This window comes from Mixophyes fleayi, chromosome 7 (assembly GCF_038048845.1).
Source record: "Mixophyes fleayi isolate aMixFle1 chromosome 7, aMixFle1.hap1, whole genome shotgun sequence".
Taxonomy (NCBI): Eukaryota; Metazoa; Chordata; class Amphibia; order Anura; family Limnodynastidae; genus Mixophyes; species Mixophyes fleayi.
In genome coordinates, this window is record NC_134408.1 from 32943190 (window position 1) to 32965689 (window position 22500).

General features: G+C 41.5%; 1 protein-coding gene across 4 annotated transcripts in view; it reads left to right on the forward strand.

Moving 5' to 3' along the window:
• CHLSN (cholesin) overlaps positions 1-22500 on the forward strand; it is a 172839-nt gene that overhangs the window by 1217 nt on the left and 149122 nt on the right. For all 4 annotated transcript variants that reach the window (XM_075179619.1, XM_075179617.1, XM_075179621.1 and 1 more), the window contains exon 2: positions 1690-1795. In XM_075179619.1, the coding sequence (XP_075035720.1) occupies positions 1691-1795 (105 nt within the window). In that variant the 5' untranslated portion in view covers position 1690. The remainder of the gene's footprint in view (positions 1-1689; positions 1796-22500) is intronic.

Sequence of the window (22500 nt, forward strand, 5' to 3'; positions counted from 1 at the left end):
ACACTGCGCTAATTTGGGGGGAATTGAATTCCCTCCAAAGTGAACATGAGGCCTAAGCTGGTACAATATGCAGAGGGAGTAGTATCAGGAGGGGTTTGGATAGGCTATAATGGAGAGTTTGGTTTGAGAGAGTGATTGATGTTTGGGGGAGAGTCAGGTCAGGCAGGGTATGGGGGTTCAATACTTGGGCAGCGCAGTGGCTAGCATTACTGTCTCAGCACTGGGGTCATGGATTTCATTCCTACTGTGGCCCTATCTGTGTGTGTAGTTTGTACAGGCACTCCAGTGTCGTCCTGCACAATCCAAAAACATACTGGTAAGTTATTCAGCTTCCGATCAAAAATGGACACTAGTGTTTGTGTGTGGTGATTTAGACTGTAAACTCCAATGGGACAGAGCTGATCGGATGACTCCATAGATTAGCAGCTGAGCATGCTCAAGATGGGCATATTTAAATTTCTCTGAGAACTATTGGGAGAAAGGCGCTATATAAATAAAGAATTATTAATATAAATGGTGAGCAGCACAGGAGAAGTCTTGGAAGTGGGCGCTAGAGGGGGTTACTGGCATAGGCTTGGAAGCAAAATTGAGCTGTCAAATTAGAGATCTCACTCCCGGTCCAACTTCTTGTACAGAGACCAGCTTTGCTTGTGGAAGCCAGTCAGGCAAAGCGTGCTCTATAATATACTGTAACAGATGGATGGGGTTTAAGAGAAACACCATTTATTTGCTTACTACATAATGCATTGTGCAGGAAGGGAAATAAGTTACGCTGACGGATCTGGTGACAGTCTAGCTTTAAGTTCGAAAATGTGTACAGTATAACATTTATCACATATAATACTTTTCAGGATTCTAAACTATGTGTTCCAGGGGTATCCATCATTTTTGGAATCCTGGTACTCTCGTCAAAACACGCAACACTTTTTTTTTTCCATTTATTCCTGACACACCAATGTTAATATATTGAAATAAATAAATCCAGAATTGTGATTAAATCTGAGTAGGTTTTAGAATGAAAATGAATTACCTTTGATTTGTTTAATTAACAATAAAATATACTTTGTTTGCCTGTAGGATGCTGTCCTTAATTATTTGTTACATACTTGTGATGTAATTAACACAAATCATGTATGTGCTTTATAATTAAGTTAAATCCATAGCCATGTCCACTGGTCTTACAATATAACTAATAGCTGTTTGTGAGGGGAGAGGTGGTGATGCTTCCGCTATAGACAGGAAGCATTATTGGCGACATCCTCATCTTAGCGCATTCCCAGGATGCCTTGTGTCCCCTTCAAGGAGGTGGTAATGGAATACAACAGGCCTGTCCAACCTGCGGCCCTCCAGATGTTGAGAAACTACAAGTCCCAGCATGCCCTTCCAGCTATCAACAGGTTGTCTACTGGCAAAGCATGCTGGGACTTGTAGTTTCACAACACCTGGAGGGCCGCAGGTTGGACAGGCCTGAAATACAAAGTTGGACTTTTCCATTCTCTTCCTAGGCCGCGTGACCTCAAAAAATTCACTTGTCACCCCAAATGCGGGCTTGCTTCCTGGAAGATTGTGGAAGATTACAGAGCAGGCCTGTGCATGTTATTATTTCTATAAATGTGATCTTGCTAGTGTTCCAAATTGAGAATCAATACCATCAAATTTTCAAGCCACAATTTTTTTTTCATAATATAGAATGGCGAAAAAAAGGGTTAACTCAGAAAATAATGAGAAGAAGAAACGGTCAGAAAGCCAGAAATCAGATGTCCCCGTGTCAAAAAAGAAGAAATTGATTCCTGAGGTTAGTACAGTGTTTTATTTCTTGAAATCAGATTTGCTTTCTATTTTTAATTGATACATATCTCTATCATGTCATAAATGTATATATATAATTCTCAACAGCGTCAACAATAATGTAATAAAATGCTGTTGGGTCTATGATTGTCCAGACTGTTATATCAATGCACATCCAACCTGGTATACAATGTAATCCTCCTTCCAATGGATACTTGTATCACAATGTCCCTACTAATGGCTTATTAGTTATATTAGTAGTCTAGAGGAGTGATTGGAATTAGACGACTCCCCCCCCCGAGCCTTCTCCTGCTGATATATTATTACAGATAGGGGTCTCTTTCTTTGATTAAACGTATTCTTTTAGCTTATTACTGAGATTAAGAGTAATGTGCGGCCCTTTTTAAGGTTAGAGGGATGCACCATGTAGCCCCTGAAGTGTATTTGGTTGCCCATCATTAGTATAGAGTCCAGTGCAGTGTTTATTACATTGCTATGTGCAGTCATGGGGATAAGATCCTTTTGTAATCATGAAGTCAGTGCATTTCCAGCCAAAAAGTCACTATGTATTTCACATGCCCAAATACTTCTTAATACGGTTCCGGCTGAATGTCTTTTTACAGGAAAGGATAATTCGCTGATAGTTACAGTCCTTCCAAAAAATGTCAGCTATGGAGGTTGACTAATCCTCCAGGCCAACGTTTTCCATCAGGTGTGAAGCCACCATTGTTTACTTGTGGTTCCCCAATTTCCGGCCAGTCACTTTGAATATTTATTGGTTGTCAGAGCAGTAGAGTTATACCCCTTTCACACAGAGGCACGGACCCGGGAATAACCCAGGTCGCGTGAATGGGGTGACTCAGGTTATTCCCGGCTTGGAGCCGGACACTCTGCTGTCTGAATGGTGTTCCCAGGTTATGCAACCCGGGTTCAGGTAAAAACAGCTCATTGGAGGGGCTCAACTTAAAAATGCAGGGCAGACGGGTCCAGTGCCAAAGGTGGCGACCCGGGATATATACCCGGGTCTAAAGTGCAGTGTGAAGGGTTGCAACACGGGTTGAAACCATGTTCATTATCCCGTGTCTGACCCAGGATTTTTATCTGCCGATTACTCTGGTTAATCAGTCTACATAATAGGCCCTCACTGCCTTGGTGTGGTTATAGTTTATGCTGGTAGTAACAGGGTCTCCTTAATGTACTGTACACTGGAACTTGTTATTCTTAAAATAATTGTTATTGTACAGAGACACTGATGCAGTGACACAAGCACATTTGTATTATACACAGCTTAAATGACCTTTTTATATTTTTTGATTTGTAATCCTTGTCTTTCACCACCATGCACTTCAAGTGACCCTAATGAGAACTTATCTGAGCTGCTTTCCTTACTGTAAAATGACAGCTGTGTCTACCAGTCATACGACCATGCTGTGTTTAGAGAATTACCCTGACAGCACGGATGGTACCCCAAACAATGGTGAGGTCAGAGAATGTCTTCTGTAATCACAGCCAGGTTACCCGAGCAGCCTCTATGGCTATCGTTACGAAACTGCTGAGGACGTCATCTCAGTATATGATCGACGCCTTCTGATGTCAGAACACGCTGTTTTTACGATTATTCTTTACAGAAAACTATATTGACAAACTATTTATTCCTGACCTTTTACATCTCTTCAACAAGCTAAAGAAGTTTCAGTTAGCTAAAAAATGTTGAAATATCAGATTTAATAGCACAGATGTTTTTTTATTGTGACAAATATGTATATAATAAAGGGGGGGCATTATGTGCCTGGTTTTCTCCAGGAGAACTATGTGCACCCTGCTGTCGTTGCTTAAGATTGCTCATATGTTAGGAAAAGTTTAGGATTATTTTAATAGCATGGTGCAAATTACAAGAACATTCTGTAACCCATAGCAACCAATCAGATGTTAGCATTCAACATTCTCTTTTGTTGTGCGTGTTATTTTACAATTTTTAAAGAAATTGTTGTTGTTTTTTGCCCGATCACTCATTTTTGTAGTTAATATAATAGGGCATACTTTTTGCTATGGGATAACTTTATGTATAATCCTTATTTAGTGCTTATTTCATCTATTCTTTTGTTTAACCCTTTATATATATTTTTGACTTTATTATCGCCGCCTTTATTAAGTTTGATTTTGTCGCGTTGTTAGGAAGGTTGCATAAAGAATTAAATAAAAAAAAAGCAACTCCTTTTTTGAGCGTAAATGACGCCACCAGTTTGCAACAAACTCTGCATCAGGCCTTTAGCTTCCATGCAGATCTATTTAAGCTGTCCGCAGATGGCATTAATTATTTCAAAGCTGTGCTCATTACAATGCAACAAATATAATAGCAAAAATCACTATAAAGATCTGACTCTGAGATGTAAAAAATGAAAGCTTGTATTTCATTGTAAGGATCTAACATGTAAAAACACAGAGGACTCAAAAGAGATATATACAGACACCCATAAAATCGCATTGTCTGCATAATAGCAAATATGTGAACTTTTCTCAAAGGACAAAGACCAAAATGCCCGTTATGTCATTTAAACATCTAAAGCAAAAACAATGACATAAGCAAACACCGCCATCTGCGTTCTAATACATTGTTCTTTCCTGGTGTCTGAAAGCTGCTGATGTAGCGTACTTGAAATTGACATTTAAGGCATTACATGCATCACTTGAATGGAACGTGATGCATTAAATGTCAATTTAAAGTTTGCTACATGTGGATGTTATATAACATTGTCTGGGTTTGCAGCCCTATGTAAACTTACGCAGCAGCGTGATTTCCCAGGACAAAGTATTTGCAGCTGGGAAAATAGCTTCAACTTTGAAGATTGTTTTCCCAGGCAGAAGAAAACCTTCCATTCCCAACTGTTCTCTATGTAAACAAATTAGGGGTACCTTGTCCTGATAAATACTGTGCTATAAGTGTTTAACTTTGCAATCTTATTACAGGCCTGATTTAGTGCCAGACAGGCAGACATCCAATTATGATTTGTTGTTGAGTGATGTTACATTAATCAAATCCTATATATCACAAGGGCTTTCCCTAGGCTTAGTTGAAATCCATACTTAGGGGTATATTTACTAAACGGCGGTATCGCGCATATCACTGGTTTAGTTCTATTCTGATTCTTGTATACATGGGTTTCCCGTGGTTACTCCTATCTGTTGTACAGCCTGGCGTTCCTCTATTCTCGGACGCTATCTTGCCAAGCATTCTGCACATGCGCAACCCCGCGATCCTTTTAGAACCTCTGCTCTATGGTGATAGGAGGATCACCAGCCAGCTCCCTTTATAAGGGTCCTCCTCCTTTCTATGGGTGTCAGTTCATCAGGTCTCCTACCTGATAGGAAGCATCTCCTCTGACTCCCATCCGTGCTCATATTTATCTTTGTTCCTGTCTTCGTGAGTTAGGCCGTTTGTTCATTGGCTGCAGCATCGCTCATCATTGGTCCTGTTCCACAGTTACAACACCTGTGTGGATGTTAGTGCTTTTGCTCTCCGCAGTTCCGCTTCACAGCATTACCTGTTCAGCTTATGCCACAGTCAATACCTGTGACCTCACTGCAGGGTATCGCTCATCATGGATCCTGTTCCAGAGTCATATCAACTGTGTGAATCTCAGTGCTTCTGCTCTCTGCAGTGAATTGCTTCACAGCTATATCTGTTCAGCTTATTCCGCTCTTTAGACCTGTGACTGTACTACTTGCTTAGCCTATTCTATTATGGAGATTCGTGGCTATACTGCTGATCGTCGCACAGCACCCGTCCTGTTCCGGAATTCCATACACCTGAGGCTACACTTCATTCTGCCTTACAGTTACTTCGTGGCTGTCTGTATTATCTGCTCTGCGCCCCCTAGAGGACTGTGACCTGTGGTTGAGAGCAGCTAAGACCATATTCCCTTGCAGGAATCCCTGGTGAATACCTCTCCTCCGTTGGACTCCGCACCTCTCTGGGGGTAGCTGTAACTCAAGCAGAGATCAAGACCATTCCCACTATCTGGCTTTCATGACAGGCGGGGTTGAAAAAGTGGAGATGTTGCCTATAGCAACCAGTCAGATTCTAGCTGTTATTTTGTAGAATGTACTAAATAAATGATAACTAGAATCTGATTGGTTGGTGAAGACAACATCTCCACTTTTTCAAACCCGCAGTTTAGGAAATATACCTCTAAATGTTTTGCTTTCACTCACAGACTTGAATAAGCTCTGTTTAAAGGGATTTTTTTTTGTAGCAACTTTATTTATTCAAAGTTCAGCAGATAACATCAGACAATGCCATCATGGGAAACATTAGGCGTATAAGCATTTAGATACAGCGTAAAGTGTGTAAATTACATTTATAGTAAATAAGAGTAAAGGAACACAGAAATGACGTTGTATGTTCAGCCGGGAGACTGATAGTTGTAGACGCTGAACCTTAAACGGACACTTGTGCTAGAATCTGACGTTATCTTTGCATGGAAGATTATTTAGTAATTGGGAATAGTATAAACACACCTGGAAATGTTTTTTTCGAGACTGTACTTAATACTGACACATTCTATACGCATACATTCATATATACACTAAATACGTATTATTTTCAGCATGGAAGTGTCACTGTGTCGGCTAATTCGCCCTCTAGTGGCTGTGTCATAGTAAAAATATGACCAAGCTTTAAAAGAGGGAATTACATACTGTATTATCAAACATATTATTTGCTGGCAGTGAAGTAACAGACACTATCATCAAAACTGAGTATACTTTTAGATCTAAATATACATTTAAAGTGTATATAGTTATCTATTTTTTTAGATACGTTTGGTCATACAGGTTTTTTTTCATTGCTTTATAGCAGAAATGACTGTAAATAGTGGCTGTGCAGTTGTGGATTTTCTTCCACAGCCTTCATGACTTGTTGCTTTTCACTGTGCTGGGAAACAATAACTGGCTTTGTTATCACCAATAAGTCGGACTTCCATTGCAGGGTCTGCGCAGTTTGGCCATAGGGTGGGACTATCTATTTTAGAATATAAGGTGGCGTCCTGTAAACGGTTTATCAAGAATAAAATGTTAGATTCAGAGTTGAAAGACTAAAACTGCAGCCTGACCACGGCACACTCTGGTCCTAGCCCCCATCGCCTATCTCTCTATGCCTGTCGGAATACAGCTCTGTCTACATACATAGGCACAGCGTTGTGAAATCTGTGTCATCAATGTGGCCAAATTAGCACTGGTATAAGTAAGATCCAGGAAGTTAGTGATGAGTACAGGACTGTGGGTTTCACCTGGTGTTATTACACTGTGCTGTGAGTTAAAATCATCAGAAATGAGTGGCTGTCTGATGGTGTGTGATGTTATGACCCTGACTTAGTGCGTGTGCCACAGCTGTGCATACTGTGCATGTGGGATTAAGATGGCATTTGTGGTTAAATAGGCTGGTATACTGTGTGTGGTATGGCACAGGCTGGTATACTGTGTGTGGGATGGCACAGGCTGGTATACTGTGTGTGGGATGGGACAGGCTGGTATACTGTGTGTGGGATGGCGCAGCTTGGTATACTGTGTGTGGGATGGCACAGGTTGGTATACTGTGTTTGGGATGGCACAGGTTGGTATACTGTGTGTGGGATGACACAGGTTGGTATACTGTGTGTGGGATGGCACAGGTTGGTATACTGTGTGTGGGATGGGACAGGCTGGTATACTGTGTGTGGGATGGCGCAGCTTGGTATACTGTGTGTGGGATGGCACAGGTTGGTATACTGTGTTTGGGATGGCACAGGTTGGTATACTGTGTTTGGGATGGCACAGGTTGGTATACTGTGTGTGGGATGACACAGGTTGGTATACTGTGTGTGGGATGGCACAGGTTGGTATACTGTGTGTGGGATGGCGCAGCTTGGTATACTGTGTGTGGGATGGCACAGGCTGGTATACTGTGTGTGGGATGGCACAGGCTGGTATACTGTGTGTGGGATGGGACAGGCTGGTATACTGTGTGTGGGATGGCGCAGCTTGGTATACTGTGTGTGGGATGGCACAGCTTGGTATACTGTGTGTGAGATGGCACAGGTTGGTATACTGTGTGTGGGATGGCACAGGTTGGTATACTGTGTGTGGGATGGCACAGGTTGGTATACTGTGTGTGGGATGGCACAGGTTGGTATACTGTGTGTGGGATGGCACAGCTTGGTATACTGTGTGCGGTATGGCGCAGGCTGGTATACTTTTTGTGGGATGGCACAGCTTGGTATACTGTGTGTGGGATGGCACAGCTTGGTATACTGTGTGTGGGATGGCACAGGCTGTTATACTGTGTGTGAGGGGGTGCACAAGCTTGAATATTGCGCTGGGTGTGTACACTAACTGTAACACTGTGGGTGAGGTTTGGGGCGACTGCAGAGGCTGGAGTGCTGCGCAGGGGGCGCACAGGTGGGAACAGCCTGTTTAAGGCAGGAATACTGTGTGTGTGTGTTTGGAGCACACACTGATGTGTGTATGTGTCAAGGTGTCGGCTGTTATATGCTGGGCACTGCTGTGTTTAAAATGATGGTCGGTTTTGAGTTATAATATGAAACATTTCAGGAGAGTGTATATTGCTCATTGTTAACTAGAATACTATGAAAGTCCATTACTGAGGCCATGCGCTTTCGGGGTCGGTGAATTGTGACAGTCCTACCATAATTGTGACTGAGCGGAAAAAGCCACAGAATTTATACATTACTATACAAGGATATTTATTATTTTATCTTAAGTGTGCTTATTCCAGCCTATTTTTTTATTATTTGAATACAGTGTCATATATTTGCATGCCTGGAAATGCGAGGGATATTTCTCTTGTTGCTTTTATTTGTCTACCTTCATTTCTACATTGCATGCACCAGCTGTCATTAGTAGGAGTTATATAGGGTTTGGTGAACTGGGTAAGTAAGGTATATTGGTGGATGAGGTCACACTGCGGTCTGTTCCTGCAGTCTCTCCCTGTCCTTCAGGACTCCCACCGACCAGCGTTTACAACACGCATTTTGAAAGTTCGTAAAACGCGTCCTTTCTAGTATCACCATACTCACTATCTTTGTTTCTGTTTCTTGCTAGCATTGTGGTTTTCAGGCATCATTGTGTTCTATTTTTGGTAAATACATGGTGTACAGTGTGCTCCTAAACACTAGTAACAAACAGTAGTGAACACAAAGTTAGTGGGCCCGTGGCTGTACTCATCACAGATGAAAGACGAATGGCCAAGGCTAGAGTATAGTGGCTTTTATGTAAACCTGAAAAACAGAATATTTAATATGTGTTCGTAATTATACAAAAAGGAAACATCAAATTTAGAAGATGAACATGTACATTTTCTAGAATCCATTTTAAATAGCCAAAGAAAATCTGACACAAATTTTGATACGTTCGCACTTGCTCTTTAAAGGTGCAGCACCTTTTAACAGTGAGGTGTGCCTGTGACATAAATCACTCTGTTTAATGATAACAAGATACATGGCATTGTTCATTTTTCCTTAGGGTTTTGTTCAAGCTACTATTAATGATTTACAGTTTGCGAAGTGTCATGTGATAGTCATGGCGATCGCAGTCACGTGACATATGATATAGTGCGCAGAATGGCTTTGGATCTGTCATAGCACAATACCTGTGTCCCCCCCTTTCCCTCTCTTTCCTCTGCCATCACATGATCAATGAGGACATTGGTGACTGACTGGCTCACACTAAGAGATCTGTTTACACTTTTCTAAAAACAAGAAGAAACCAGATGTTTCCCGGAAAGATGCACTTTTCTATTACCTTGGCAGCTATTTAAATCTCCCCCATAGAGTGATTTTACAAAGGGAAGACTGAGTTATAGGACGACCTTCTGGAAACATGACTGTCAACTTCAGCTTCATGTTAAAAAGTTGCAATACATGAGGTTATTACAAATAAAAAGTAAAGTGGGATTGCATCTTTTAATAATAATAATAATAATAATAATAATAATAATAATAATAATAATAATAACCTTTTTCTCTTTAGCTTGAAAATGTACTCATTCCATCTCTACATTGTGTTTCAAAGTGATTCCGGTGAGATTCTCATGCATGTTTCACACATTCAAAGTATGCTCCTAAGAATGATCGTTAGCTTGTTGTGTAGTCAGATAATGTAAACTACATTAGCAGGATATCAAATAAACAGCCCTCCTTGTATCACAATTATACAACCTCTTGATCTAAATCTTTTTTTTTTCCTGTACTAGAACTTTCAAGGGATGTTGATTGTTTTAATAAAGGAAAACTTGTGCGTCTCTTGGCGCCACATGACCTCATTCCAGTGGCCCTTAGCCAAGTATGGCTATCTGTTATCACCTTCACCAAGACGAAAACTAGGAGACAAAATGTTGCCAATTGGGCTCTTTTTTTGAAAAGCCATCACATTATCTTTATCTACCTTTAATACTGGTAAATGTTTTTTTTTTTTTTAAAACTGTTTTGCAGTTCTCTTGATATTTTGGTTTATAAATTGCAATAGAATGTGGACACGTTTGATCTGAAACCCACGTGCTCCTATTTTACCCCTCAAATTTGTTTCCTAGATGTATTCACTGCTTTTGTGTCAGTTTTCCTTCTGTTTCCAGTGTAAGGTTATGTACCCACTGGTATTAGAATTAAGCGTTTAGTCAAAATGCATGTAAATGAATGTGGAATGAAAAAGATATTATACCAAGTGAGTCCATATCTATTTGCTTTTGGTTTAACTTGCGTTGCACTGTGGTTTATTATTTTGAAAGCCAGTTGTTGTATTTCAGTAAAATCATCTCTAAAAATGTTTCAAATTAATCTGTGTTTAACATGCACTTTAATATGCTTTAAACAACACATTTCAAAGCCTGTGGTTACATAGCCTTATGCTGATTGTGAAACGTATCTTTATTTGGTTGTCACACTTTCTGTCAGCGGAAGAAAACCACTTGTCTCCCAGCACCTTGGATCCAGGACTACCGTTAGCAGCTCCCTCGTGCATGTGTAGTGTTTACAGGGCAGTTCTTCTGTGTGGTATGTGACTAAAACCATTGGACTTAATCTTCTTTTGAGGGTATCTTTGATACTTATAAGAATGCAGTCTATCAATTCCACCCTAGGAACCAGAAGTATTCCGGAATACGCTTATTAATTAGGAATCACGAACAACTCTGATTAATCGGTGGATTTTTTAATGAAAGTTGATACAGCTCCTAAAATGGCTGTCTCCATTGGATATACAGCATGAGTACTCCTGGTTTGTGAAATTAGTATAATTTATATACATCAGCCATTCATCTCTCTTTTTTTTTTTTTTACTTTATTTTTTTGTTGCTTTTTTAGTTATCAATACCTCTCCACAGCTTTATATAGTTCCTTAAAACAATAAAATATGAAGTGATGAAACATAGTAAAAGCTTGATTCCTTAAAATGGATCTGTCTCCTGACTAGACCTTTTCACGTTCAGGAGTGAAGTTGAGTTTTCATAATAATATGTCGGTTACCACAGATACAGAATTGAACCTCTGTGAGTGAAATTGTGTTTTGGCTGTAGCCCGCTGCCAATGTCGTCCATTCATCATACAACACGTCGTTCACAAAAGTGGGAGATGTGATTGTAAGCTTGGTAAAGAATAACTGCTGTTTCAAAGTCTCTTCATTGTATATATATAAAAATAGTTGTTGGTGCAAGTTATTCTGTATAATAACATATCTGTTTTACTTGGGCCTGACCTATTTTTATTTATATTTTGTCACTGCAGTAGGAGCCTAGGAGCCAGATATTGAGCATTCTTAATATTTGCGCTTCTACTAACCGGTTCTATACTTGGCATTTTTTCAGCGGTGAAGGCTAATGAGAACATCAATTATTTAAAAAAAAATTGGCTCCTATGATTGGGAGGAGTTTGCATCTTGTGTGCTGGCTGAGATATTGACCAAGAGAGTGCATGCAGGTTTGTGTTGTTCACAGGTATAAAACACATTTAAAAAATGCCTTAATATCTGTGGCTAATGTATAGAAAAGTGAATGATCACTTCTGAACACGATACTAGGAACTTTCTTTTGCTATAAGGGAACTATTTCCCAACCTACCCCAGTGACATAGACATGTAAGTCACTAAAGTAGCTGAATACCAAGTTCTGAAAATTCAATTGAGTGCCCTTAGTGTGGTTCAATCACTCCGTTCCCCTTTAATAATCAAGTTGCAACAAATACAGTTTGTAAAGGAGAATGAACCTTTTTCTGATCGACAATAGTAATCTAATTGTAACCTTTTACAGTCTGACTGACTCCACATATCTCCTAAGAGTAGCTATGTGCGAAACAATTCATAGGTATGGCATTTTTCATACACATTGTCACGTTTTTGTCGTTTACTATGTCTGTGGAAGATATTACTCGGAACCAGAACTTTGTATGTAGTCACCGGTTGCTTGATTGATTATTGACCATAGATTATAAGCTTGCGAGCAGGGTTCTCTTACCTCTCTGTCTGTCTGTATTACCCAGTATTGTTTTATTAATGTTTGTTCCCAATTGTAAAGCGCTACGGAATTTGCTGGCGCTATATAAATAAATGTTGATGATGATGATGACTATGGGGTAGGAGTTAATCTGAATAAATAGCCAGGTTCTATATGGCTGAACCGAAAAAACATGTCTGCTCCGCCTGTTGTCACTTACGTCTGATGGGTCACCGCTGCACCTGGTGTAGTGATCACTTTTGTTCGGTGATGGAGCTTCTGTTACCTAGGTACAGACGTAACGGTGTGTCAGGCTCCGGTAGAGAACAATGATTGGCCACTCTGAAACTTATGTGCTTCAGTGCTATTAGACAGTCCTATCCTGCTGACACTATTTCATAGCATGTCACAAGCTCTGAAAATGTATGGGGAAGCCCTAGCATGGATCGTCTTATATTAAGTTTAATGTCCGATCAGTTGAATGTCATCTTTTCAGTAAATTTATATTCTTAAAAATATATATAATTTTTTTTTCTGTTCAACTTGCATGCTGGTGTTAATGTAAACATATGTTCCTTTAAAATGTGCACCAATTTTTATTTCCTTAATTTTCTACATATATATATATATATACACACATACATATACATATACATTTTTTCCTTTGAAGTTGCCTGGATATTGGCTTTGTATTTGTTCCTAAGTATTTGTGAAAATCCTAGAGAGCATTGTATAACCATATATTTCAGGTTTGAAGTGGGGACCATCTGTCAGGACTAATGAATCCCCTATGAATGTGGCTTTTTCTTCTTCTTTTGTTGAAAAGCTCTTTCTGAAGCCAGGGTAAGTGCAGGTTTTCCATCATGCTAACATATAGATCAGTGTCAAGTGTCAGTCAGGGAGAGGACCTGCGACTTAAGTGCTGCTGTGTATTGGATTTTTCAGGCTGTATTCGCTCGTGCCTCCATATATTTGCTACCTAGGAAGCGATGGATACGCTGTAGCAGTGAACTACAGTGTACTAGTTTATCACGGATCAAGGAATTTCCGTTGCAAAGCCTCCTGAGAATTGTCCGTAACTATATTCAATATTTGCTCAGCTGCTTTCAAAACCACCACATTTTTGCGACCGGAATAGCAAATTATGTAGATTTCACAGCAGGAGTATATTTTATTTTTCAAAGTAACAGCCTGTTCTTCTCATATACTGCCCTTTGCTGGTGGAATTTTTTCACAAGTTGGATGGAAATTCACAAAATTGTTGCAAGACAGCAGGCGTCCTATAAAAATATGTTATATTGAAGAATTAATGAGAGAAACGTGCAACAGGTTTATTAAAGGCATAATACAGTAGCAAGATATCTGTCATCTACTAAAAAAATAATATAATTTATTTTTGTGCTGATATGTAATGTAAATGTGATGTTGAAGAAAGAAATATGCTGGGTTTTTTTTGGCTACAACTCATTGAGGCAGCCATTTTGTGGGATGATACCCATAGAGGCAGCCATTTTGTGGGATGATACCCATAGAGGCAGCCATTTTGTGGGATGATACCCATAGAGGCAGCCATTTTGTGACATGATACCCATAGAGGCAGCCATTTTGTGACATGATACCCATAGAGGCAGCCATTTTGTTGGATGATACCTATAGGGGCAGCCATTTTGTCGGTTGATACCCATAGAGGCAGCCAATTATGTGTGTAAATGCAACTGATCATAGGAGGTATGTTTGGAAATGGGAGAAAAGAGTCTGGCAAGCATAGGATAAAGGGGTTCAGGCCATGAGACAAGTGGGAGAGTTGCAATCGGGCTATTTAGTAGATGAGGGCAAGAGAGGACATATTGGCAGTGGGTGACAGACAACAGAAATGGTAACATTTTGTGGTGATTGTAATTATTAAAAGAATTCAGGTCCAACCAAGAGAAAGTCTCATGTCCTAACAATTGCATTGTTAAGACAGATCTGAATCAGTCATTAAGCACCCTAGGCCTCTGCCTGGGGCTCAGTGGGCATGGATTACTCCAACCCATTTCTGTGTGGCGTTTTTTTTTTTCCTGTTAAACAAAGCAGACCCCGCAAAAAAATCATTGATTCAAATCACCATTTAAAAAAATCCAGGATTTTTAACAAGCTTTTAATGGTAATTGGCATACTGTGCGATATTGACCATTATCCTTTGACCTTTGATTTGCTGCTCTACTAATAGAAAGTCTGTATCTAAAGCTGGGTACACACTACACTGTTTTCGTCCAATAATTGGCTCAAACTGCCGACATACGACCGCTCGTTCAAAAGTCTGGTTAGTGTGTGCAGTGACACGATGGTCGAAAGTCTGCCCAAATGGACGATTCTCGCCTCATTTGGTTGGTCGTACCGTTTAATATTTTCGTTCCAATCTCGTTACCACTGTGCAGTGTGTATGAACTTCCGAACGATCCACGACAATCCTCCGATACTTCCTCGACCTGGGGGGCGTGTATGTTAATTTTTATGTCAATACCAGTCCCACGTGGTGCGGAATCCGCATCACTGTGTTTTGTATCGATGTATATTGCACCTGTCTGGCTGCAGACCATTACACTTGTGTAAAGCACGTGTGTTATTACCCTTTGCGTCTATGTATTCATATTTACTCTTTATACACTTATACCTTTATAACCTATTACATTTATATTAACCTTTATTAACCTATAATTGTGAATTACTCAGAATAAACCACACAGTGTTCAAGCAACATTTTTATTGCAAGAAAAAGGTACAAAAATTGTAACACACAGAGCTGTCAGAAAGATCCGCATGAGAAGTGAGCGCGCCCAAACCAATCGCAGAGCTGAATACTGCAGAGTATTATTTTTAAGTTATTTTTAAAGGTGCTACTGGTTTGTGGCAGAACAGATCTTGATGTCGCTTCTATTCCCTTTGATTTCTTTATCTACGAAACAAGGAAATAAAAAATGTTTATCATTTAACTTCTATATCTGTAATTTGTAATCTACGACATAAATACTCTCATTTTCTCACCTTTCACACTGCTCGAGATCAGTTTATATCTATATTTTGGTCCCTGTGGCGAAATCGCAACAATAGCGGGCTTAACCTCCGAGCATTCTGGAAAACAGGCGCCATTTTGGTTATTATAACGGTACAGGTATGTGCCCAAAGCATTCACATGTCTCTGAAATACCTTCGTGTAGAACTTCTTTAGTATATTTTTCTTGTTTAATTTCTCCTTGTTTGCTAACATTAATGGTATCAGTGGTATCTAAACAGGCCTTCTCACCGTTACATCTTCGTTCTGACATAAAAAATTAGGTTATAAATTAGCATTTTTAGCACATCTACTACATCTACATCTACAATACAGGTACACTACATCTGCTACTGACCTTTATTAATGTCGTTGTCATCCTGGTCCAGTACTTTGACCATCATCTCCACCGCTCTTGGGCTCATTGGATTTGCTCTTTGCTCTTCTTGAGTATCTCCACCCCCCACCTTAACTTTTCCAACACTTTTTGGCCCTTCCAGCACCATCTCTGACTCTATCTCCGTCTCCATAGCTGCAACCCCCACTGACACCTTCTCCTCACCTGCAAACCCCACTGGCATCTTCTCCTCACCCGCAACCCCCACTGTCACTTTCTCTGTCTCCATCTTCTGACGCTCCTCGGCACCAAACAGGTTCCTCTGTCATTTTATACACTCAGACATGGGCGTTTGTTTCTGCTGTGGACCAATCAGCGATGATGCACGCTGAGAATGGAGCATTCCATTACATACGAAGGGGTTTTATTATTAGGGAACATTCATTGCATTCCACTTTAGCATTTAAATGTTTTTCTAAATGTAATGTATATTACTAAACTTCTATTTTATAGAAATGAAGGGAGTTAACTATAGCTAAAGCTCTGCCCCTTTATGCTAATGTCTTCGGTATCTCGTACATTTCTCCGCAAATGTTGCTGCAGTGTGTACGGAATTTAAATCATTGTTCACGACAACATGGCTGTAAAAAGTCGCTAACGGGACGTCCGCTCTTCCCTTTATCGTCCTAAACAAGGCTAGAATGTGTGCAGTCCATGGACCGAGCGATCGGACCATCGATCGCATGTAAAATTGCTCGGCATAAAAAGTGGGTTGAAATTTCTGTAGTGTGTACCCAGCTTAAGGCTATTGTTTGCTGTCCTAATTTAATTATGACTCTGCTGAAGAAAAGTTAGAAGCTCTTAATTTTGTCATAGAAAAATATCCACATTCAAATACCCTTCTACCAACACTTGTCAAGTTCCAAGCAAAAGCTGTGCCATGCCATGATTGGTAACATTGTCAAATCATTTAAATTGAATATATTGAAGATACAGTATGTTAAAATCACTTTGTATTATTGTTTTTACTTGGTTTATTTGTTTACTTGATAATTAAAAAAAAAATCCCAAATAAATAAAAAAAATCAGAATTTTAATTAAAACAATTATTTTTTTTCATTATTTTTTTTTTTTAAAAAAAAATATTGCAATTTTTTTCACACTTAGGGTATAACCTAAAATGCCATGTAATATTAAAGCAACGTAGCCGTCCAGAGACTGGACATTGACATAGACACACAGTAAATTGTGGACATGGTCCTCCCCTTTTCATTAAAACACACACCTCACATACTGCTCTGGCATCGTCTGTCCAAGCTGCTCAACTGAATTGCTAACTAGCAACCCGTTGGCCTGTGATTGCCATCACATCCCTCCATTCCTGGTCATAGCGAACTCAACCCCCTGTGTCCTCATTACTGTCTTCATCCCTGGAATTCTCTCCCGACCTCAAAGTGCTTTATCCTGGACGCTTGTGCCGTGCCTGGTCGCGGGCTTCACCAACTCCACTACCGCACATCCGTGCCGTGCCCGGTCTCGGGCTTTCACCAACTCCACTATCACACATCTGTGCCGTGCACGGTCACAGGCTTTCACCAACTCCACTATCACACATCTGTGCCATGCACGGTCTCGGGCTTTCACCAACTCCACTATCACAGATCTGTGCCGTGCCCGATCTCGAGCTTTCACCAACTCCACTATCACACATCTGTGCCGTGCACGGTCACGGGCTTTCACCAACTCCACTATCACACATCCGTGCCGTGCCCGGTCTCGGGCTTCCACCAACTCCACTATCACACATCCGTGCCGTGCCCGGTCTCGGGCTTCCACCAACTCCACTATCACACATCTGTGCCGTGCACGGTCTCGGGCTTCCACCAACTCCACTATCGCACATCCGTGCCGTGCCCGGTCTCAGGCTTCCACCAACTCCACTATCGCACATCTGTGCCGTGCCCGGTCTCGGGCTTCCACCAACTCCACTATCGCACATCTGTGCCGTGCACGGTCACGGGCTTTCACCAACTACACTATCACACATCCGTGCCGTGCACGGTCTCGGGCTTCCACCAACTCCACTATCACACATCCGTGCCGTGCACGGTCTCGGGGTTCCACCAACTCCACTATCACGCATCTGTGCCGTGCACGGTCTCAGGCTTCCACCAACACTACTATCACGCATCCGTGCCGTGCCCGGTCTCGGGCTTCCACCAACTCCACTATCACACATCCGTGCCGTGCACGGTCTCGGGCTCCCACCAACTCCACTATCACATATCTGTGCCTTGCCCGGTCTTGGGCTTCCACCAACTCCACTATCACACATCTGTGCCGTGCCCGGTCTCGGGCTTCCACTAACTCCACTATCACACATCCGTGCTGTGCACGGTCTCGGGCTTCCACCAACTCCACTATCACACATCTGTGCCGTGCACGGTCTCGGGCTTCCACCAACTCCACTATCACACATCTGTGCCGTGCACGGTCTCGGGCTTCCACCAACTCCACTATCACGCACCTGTGCCGTGCACGGTCTCGGGCTTCCACCAACACCACTATCACACATCTGTGCCGTGCCCGGTCTCGGGCTTCCACCAACTCCACTATCACACATCCGTGCCGTGCCCGGTCTCGGGCTTCCACCAACTCCACTATCACACATCCGTGTCGTGCCTGGTCTCGGGCTTCCACCAACTCCACTATCACACATCCGTGCCGTGCCCGGTCTCGGGCTTCCACCAACTCCACTATCACACATCCGTGCCGTGCACGGTCTCGGGCTTCCACCAACTCCACTATCGCACATCTGTGCCGTGCACAGTCTCGGGCTTCCACCAACTCCACTATCACACATCTGTGCCGTGCACGGTCTCGGGCTTCCACCAACTCCACTATCGCACATCCGTGCCGTGCACGGTCTCGGGCTTCCACCAACTCCACTATCACACAGCCATGCCGTGTTTCATCCCAGCTTCCCACTTCTCCAGATTCATTAGTACCACACTAACTGTTGGAGAATAACTATGATTCCTGCAGTAGTTTACTTCATTGTTTTTTCATACACAATATGTTGCACTTACAATGAAATATGTTTATTCCTATGAGCTAGCAAAGGATATCCCTATCTATCCTGAGGGAAATCTGAGATTTGCCTGAGTAGTGGCAGTAAGTGTAAGGAAATTTCTCTCCCAGGGATTTCAGCAGTCTATGATACAGGTGTTTACCTCATAATTAACAGCACCCGGAGATAGGACAATACTGGCACTACCGTTGGCACTATCTTAAAAAAAAATAATAAATGAAAATCCCCTGTCTCACTGCTGGCAGTATCTAATTAAAAAAAAAAAAAAAATTCACCCCCCCCCCTTCCCATGCCGACAGTGCCACTAGCACTACACATTAAAAAAAAAAAAAAAAGTAAATATATAAAACAAAAAAACAGTCCTTCCAACCCCCAAACAGTTTAACCATAGTGCTGCCAGCCTAGGCCCTAGAGAGATGGGGTCTGCACCCCTGTGCGGTGGGTGTGGGGTACTAAAAAATATTTGATAGGAAAAACATCATTTTGACACAACTTTATTTTAAATAAATACAATAACCCTGTAGTACTCACCAACATACAGGTTCTTCATCTGTAATTCATGCTTGTCAATAAAATAAAATACAGCCACAGTCTTTCAGCTTGAAAGCTTAAAAACTAAACAATAATATGTCCATAAAATAAATATACAATCATGTTCGTGCAGCTTGAAAGCTAAATAAAGCCATGTCCATGAAAAAAATTGCATATTAAAAATGACCCTTCAGCATTTTCAGGTCTGTCTCCATAGACTCAATGCACAAAAACCTTTCAAGAAAACAGTTTGGGTGTATTGTTAGTGCTTTCACCATAAAATAACTTTTAGCTTATCTTAAGAGGAGATAAGGAAAAGTGTGAGGAGAGGAAATGAGCTGAGTGCAGGTACTCTGAGGTGGATACGAGAGATGTTCTGACAGAAATTTTGATAAGTGCTGCAGGGGCCAGAGAATATCAGGCAGTGTTTTAGACAATACTGAGAAAGTGGGGGCGTCCATAACCTGTGCTGATTGTATAGAGGCTCCTTATGAGAGTCTGCGAGTAGGCTTTTCATTTGGAACTCTGCAGAAAATTGCATTGCCACCTGAAAACTGAGTTGCACACTTGTGTCTTTAAAAAAAGATTTCTCTGTATTATTCCCACAGTGTCTGGAGGTTACTATAAATCTTGATGCCAAAAGTTCCTACAGTTGCGTTACCCTCTCATCATCATTTATTTATATAGCGCCACCAATTCCGCAGCACTGTACAGAGAACTCGCTCACATCAGTACCTGCCCCATTGGAGCTTACAGTCTAAATTGCCTAACATACATAACATACACATAGACTAGGATCAATTTGATAGCAGCCAATCAACCTATTAGTATATTTTTGGAGTGTGGGAGAAATCCGGCGCACCTGGAGGAAACCCACGCAAACACGGGGAGAACATACAAACTCCACATAGATAAGGCCATGGTCGGGAATCAAACTTTTGATCCTAGTCCTGAGAGACAGAAGTGCTAACCTCTAAGGGCAGCAGGTGGCTTAGTGGTTACTTGACCCTCTGAGTTCAAGTTATAGTAGCCCAGGTTACCACAGAGACGTACACTACCAACTAAATATAGATCACTAGTGCAGTACTGCTTAGTATAGAAAGTTTCATTGTTAGGCAAATTTATGTGTGACTGGGCTATGCAGTTGATTGATTGGACTGTGTATAATGACCATATATTTCACAGTTTATTACCTTTATTTGAGATGGCTTTATTTCATTGCATGGTTGTTTATATGTATCTTCAATTGTATTTAAAACTTTTATCTGCTGCTGGCACTCTTGTGTAACTGATCTGCTAATTAATGTACAGTGGTGGTTTCTAATAGCTAGCTTGTGTGTGCTCTGGTATTTGTTTGGTTCAAGTTCCTGGTGGTCATCACCCACCTCCCCACAGAACTGAGGGAGAAGACTTGGGTGGAGTCACCAGATTTGGGGAGCTGTGAGTGAGAGATCCGTACACAATTATACAGATCTCCCCAACACCCTCTTCAGTGTGTAAATATCTCATGATCCCATAGATTGTAAGCTTGCGAGCAGGGCCCTCTTACCTCTTTGTCTGGATTACCCAGTATTATTTATTACTGTGTTTGCCCCCAATTGTAGGGGCATGTTGCATGACTACAGTTGCAAGCATTGAGGTTGGCCAGGAATTTGTACACTAGATCGTCACCTCATCCGTATTTAAGAGACACTTTCATAATATGATTATTTTGTACTTTCTTGTATTTTATATACCCATCTTGATTTCACAGTAAGGACAGATACTGAGAATTGCTCACAATGGATAGAAAACGTGGGGCATTCTCAACCTTCCAGGAATGAGTCTTAAAATCTTCCATCATCTTTCGAACATTAGGGACAGTTAACAGCACTGCGTCCTGTACTCTTACGGCAGTGACGTTATTTCTTCTTTCATTAATGTTTTTAAATGCTATGTTAGACGGTAGAATGTAATTAGGCAGCATCCTTCTTGGAAATCGTTATGTGAAAAGCAAGGCTATTATTCGTCTAGGGCAGAGCTTCACTTCAGATACTTATTATGTGTGTGTTTGTGGAAATCATTCACATAGGGCACCATGGAACGGAAATGTAAATAGGATTTATTTTCAAGGTCTGTAAAATAGCTGTTTGTCATAGTATGTACTTTTACTACTTTTATTACTCTTCTTATGACAACTGAACATGTTACCTGTGTTATAGTAAAGGCAAATCATAGATGAGGAAGTCGAAGTGGGGTGGGTTCCATGGCAGGAGAAGAGAACTTTCTCACCAGCGATTTGGGTTTGTTGGCTTGGCATTTACAACTAATTTAAACAACGCTCTCTTAGTTTCTAACACATCGCTGTCTGCATTGCGCCTTCTAGAGGTTGTCTATGCTGTACAAGAAGCGTTTACAATGCGGATAGGCTGCGTTGTGTCAGTCTGCAGGGGGACAGGTGGGGTGGTCTGTCATGTAACCTGCCCCTTATCCAGGGCCGGTGCTAGCCTCCATGGCGCCCTAGGCATTTTTACAAAATCGGCGCCCCAACCCCCCCGCAACAATCGGCGCCCTCCTCCCCCCTCACCCCGTCTCTCCTAACCTCACCACCGCCGCCTCTCTGCTCCGTCTCCTCCCCTCCACGCACTGACACTAGTGAGTGGAGGGGAGGAAACGGAGCAGAGAGGCGGCGGTGGTGAGCAATAGCCTCTTCCCTCCTCCCCATGCATCTGAATGCTGTGCGGCGGCCGTGACAGGTATGGTCAGCGGTCACCGCACAGTTTTAAAGTAATTTTCATTCTGGAGGGCGCCCTCCAGAGCACGGCGCCCTAGGCAAGTGCCTAACCTTGCCTAATGGGAGTGCCGGGCCTGCCCTTATCTCTTCCTGACAGTAGTACTAGTTGGTAGGAGAGTGGATGTTAGTTAATAAAAAGTATTTTGAAGTGTAATTAGCCTTTAGTAAGGACATGCCCTGCTATGATTGTGCAAAGAAAGATTCACCACAGTCAGAGCTACAATATAAAAATCTTATTTTTAAAACCGTCCACTACAAAGAACAGAGTTTACCAGCTGCACTGTAGAAGGGCCCATTACATGAGGCTGGGGGAGACTACCTGCCTACTGTGTGCTTGGGGGTGGAATTTACTACTTGAACTGTCAACTCTTTTGCACCATGATTAAAATGATTAAATGTGCAACCTGCAGCATTACCTATTACATGTTTAGTGTAGAAAGTTATTATTTTACAGTTTGGCCAGGTCAGG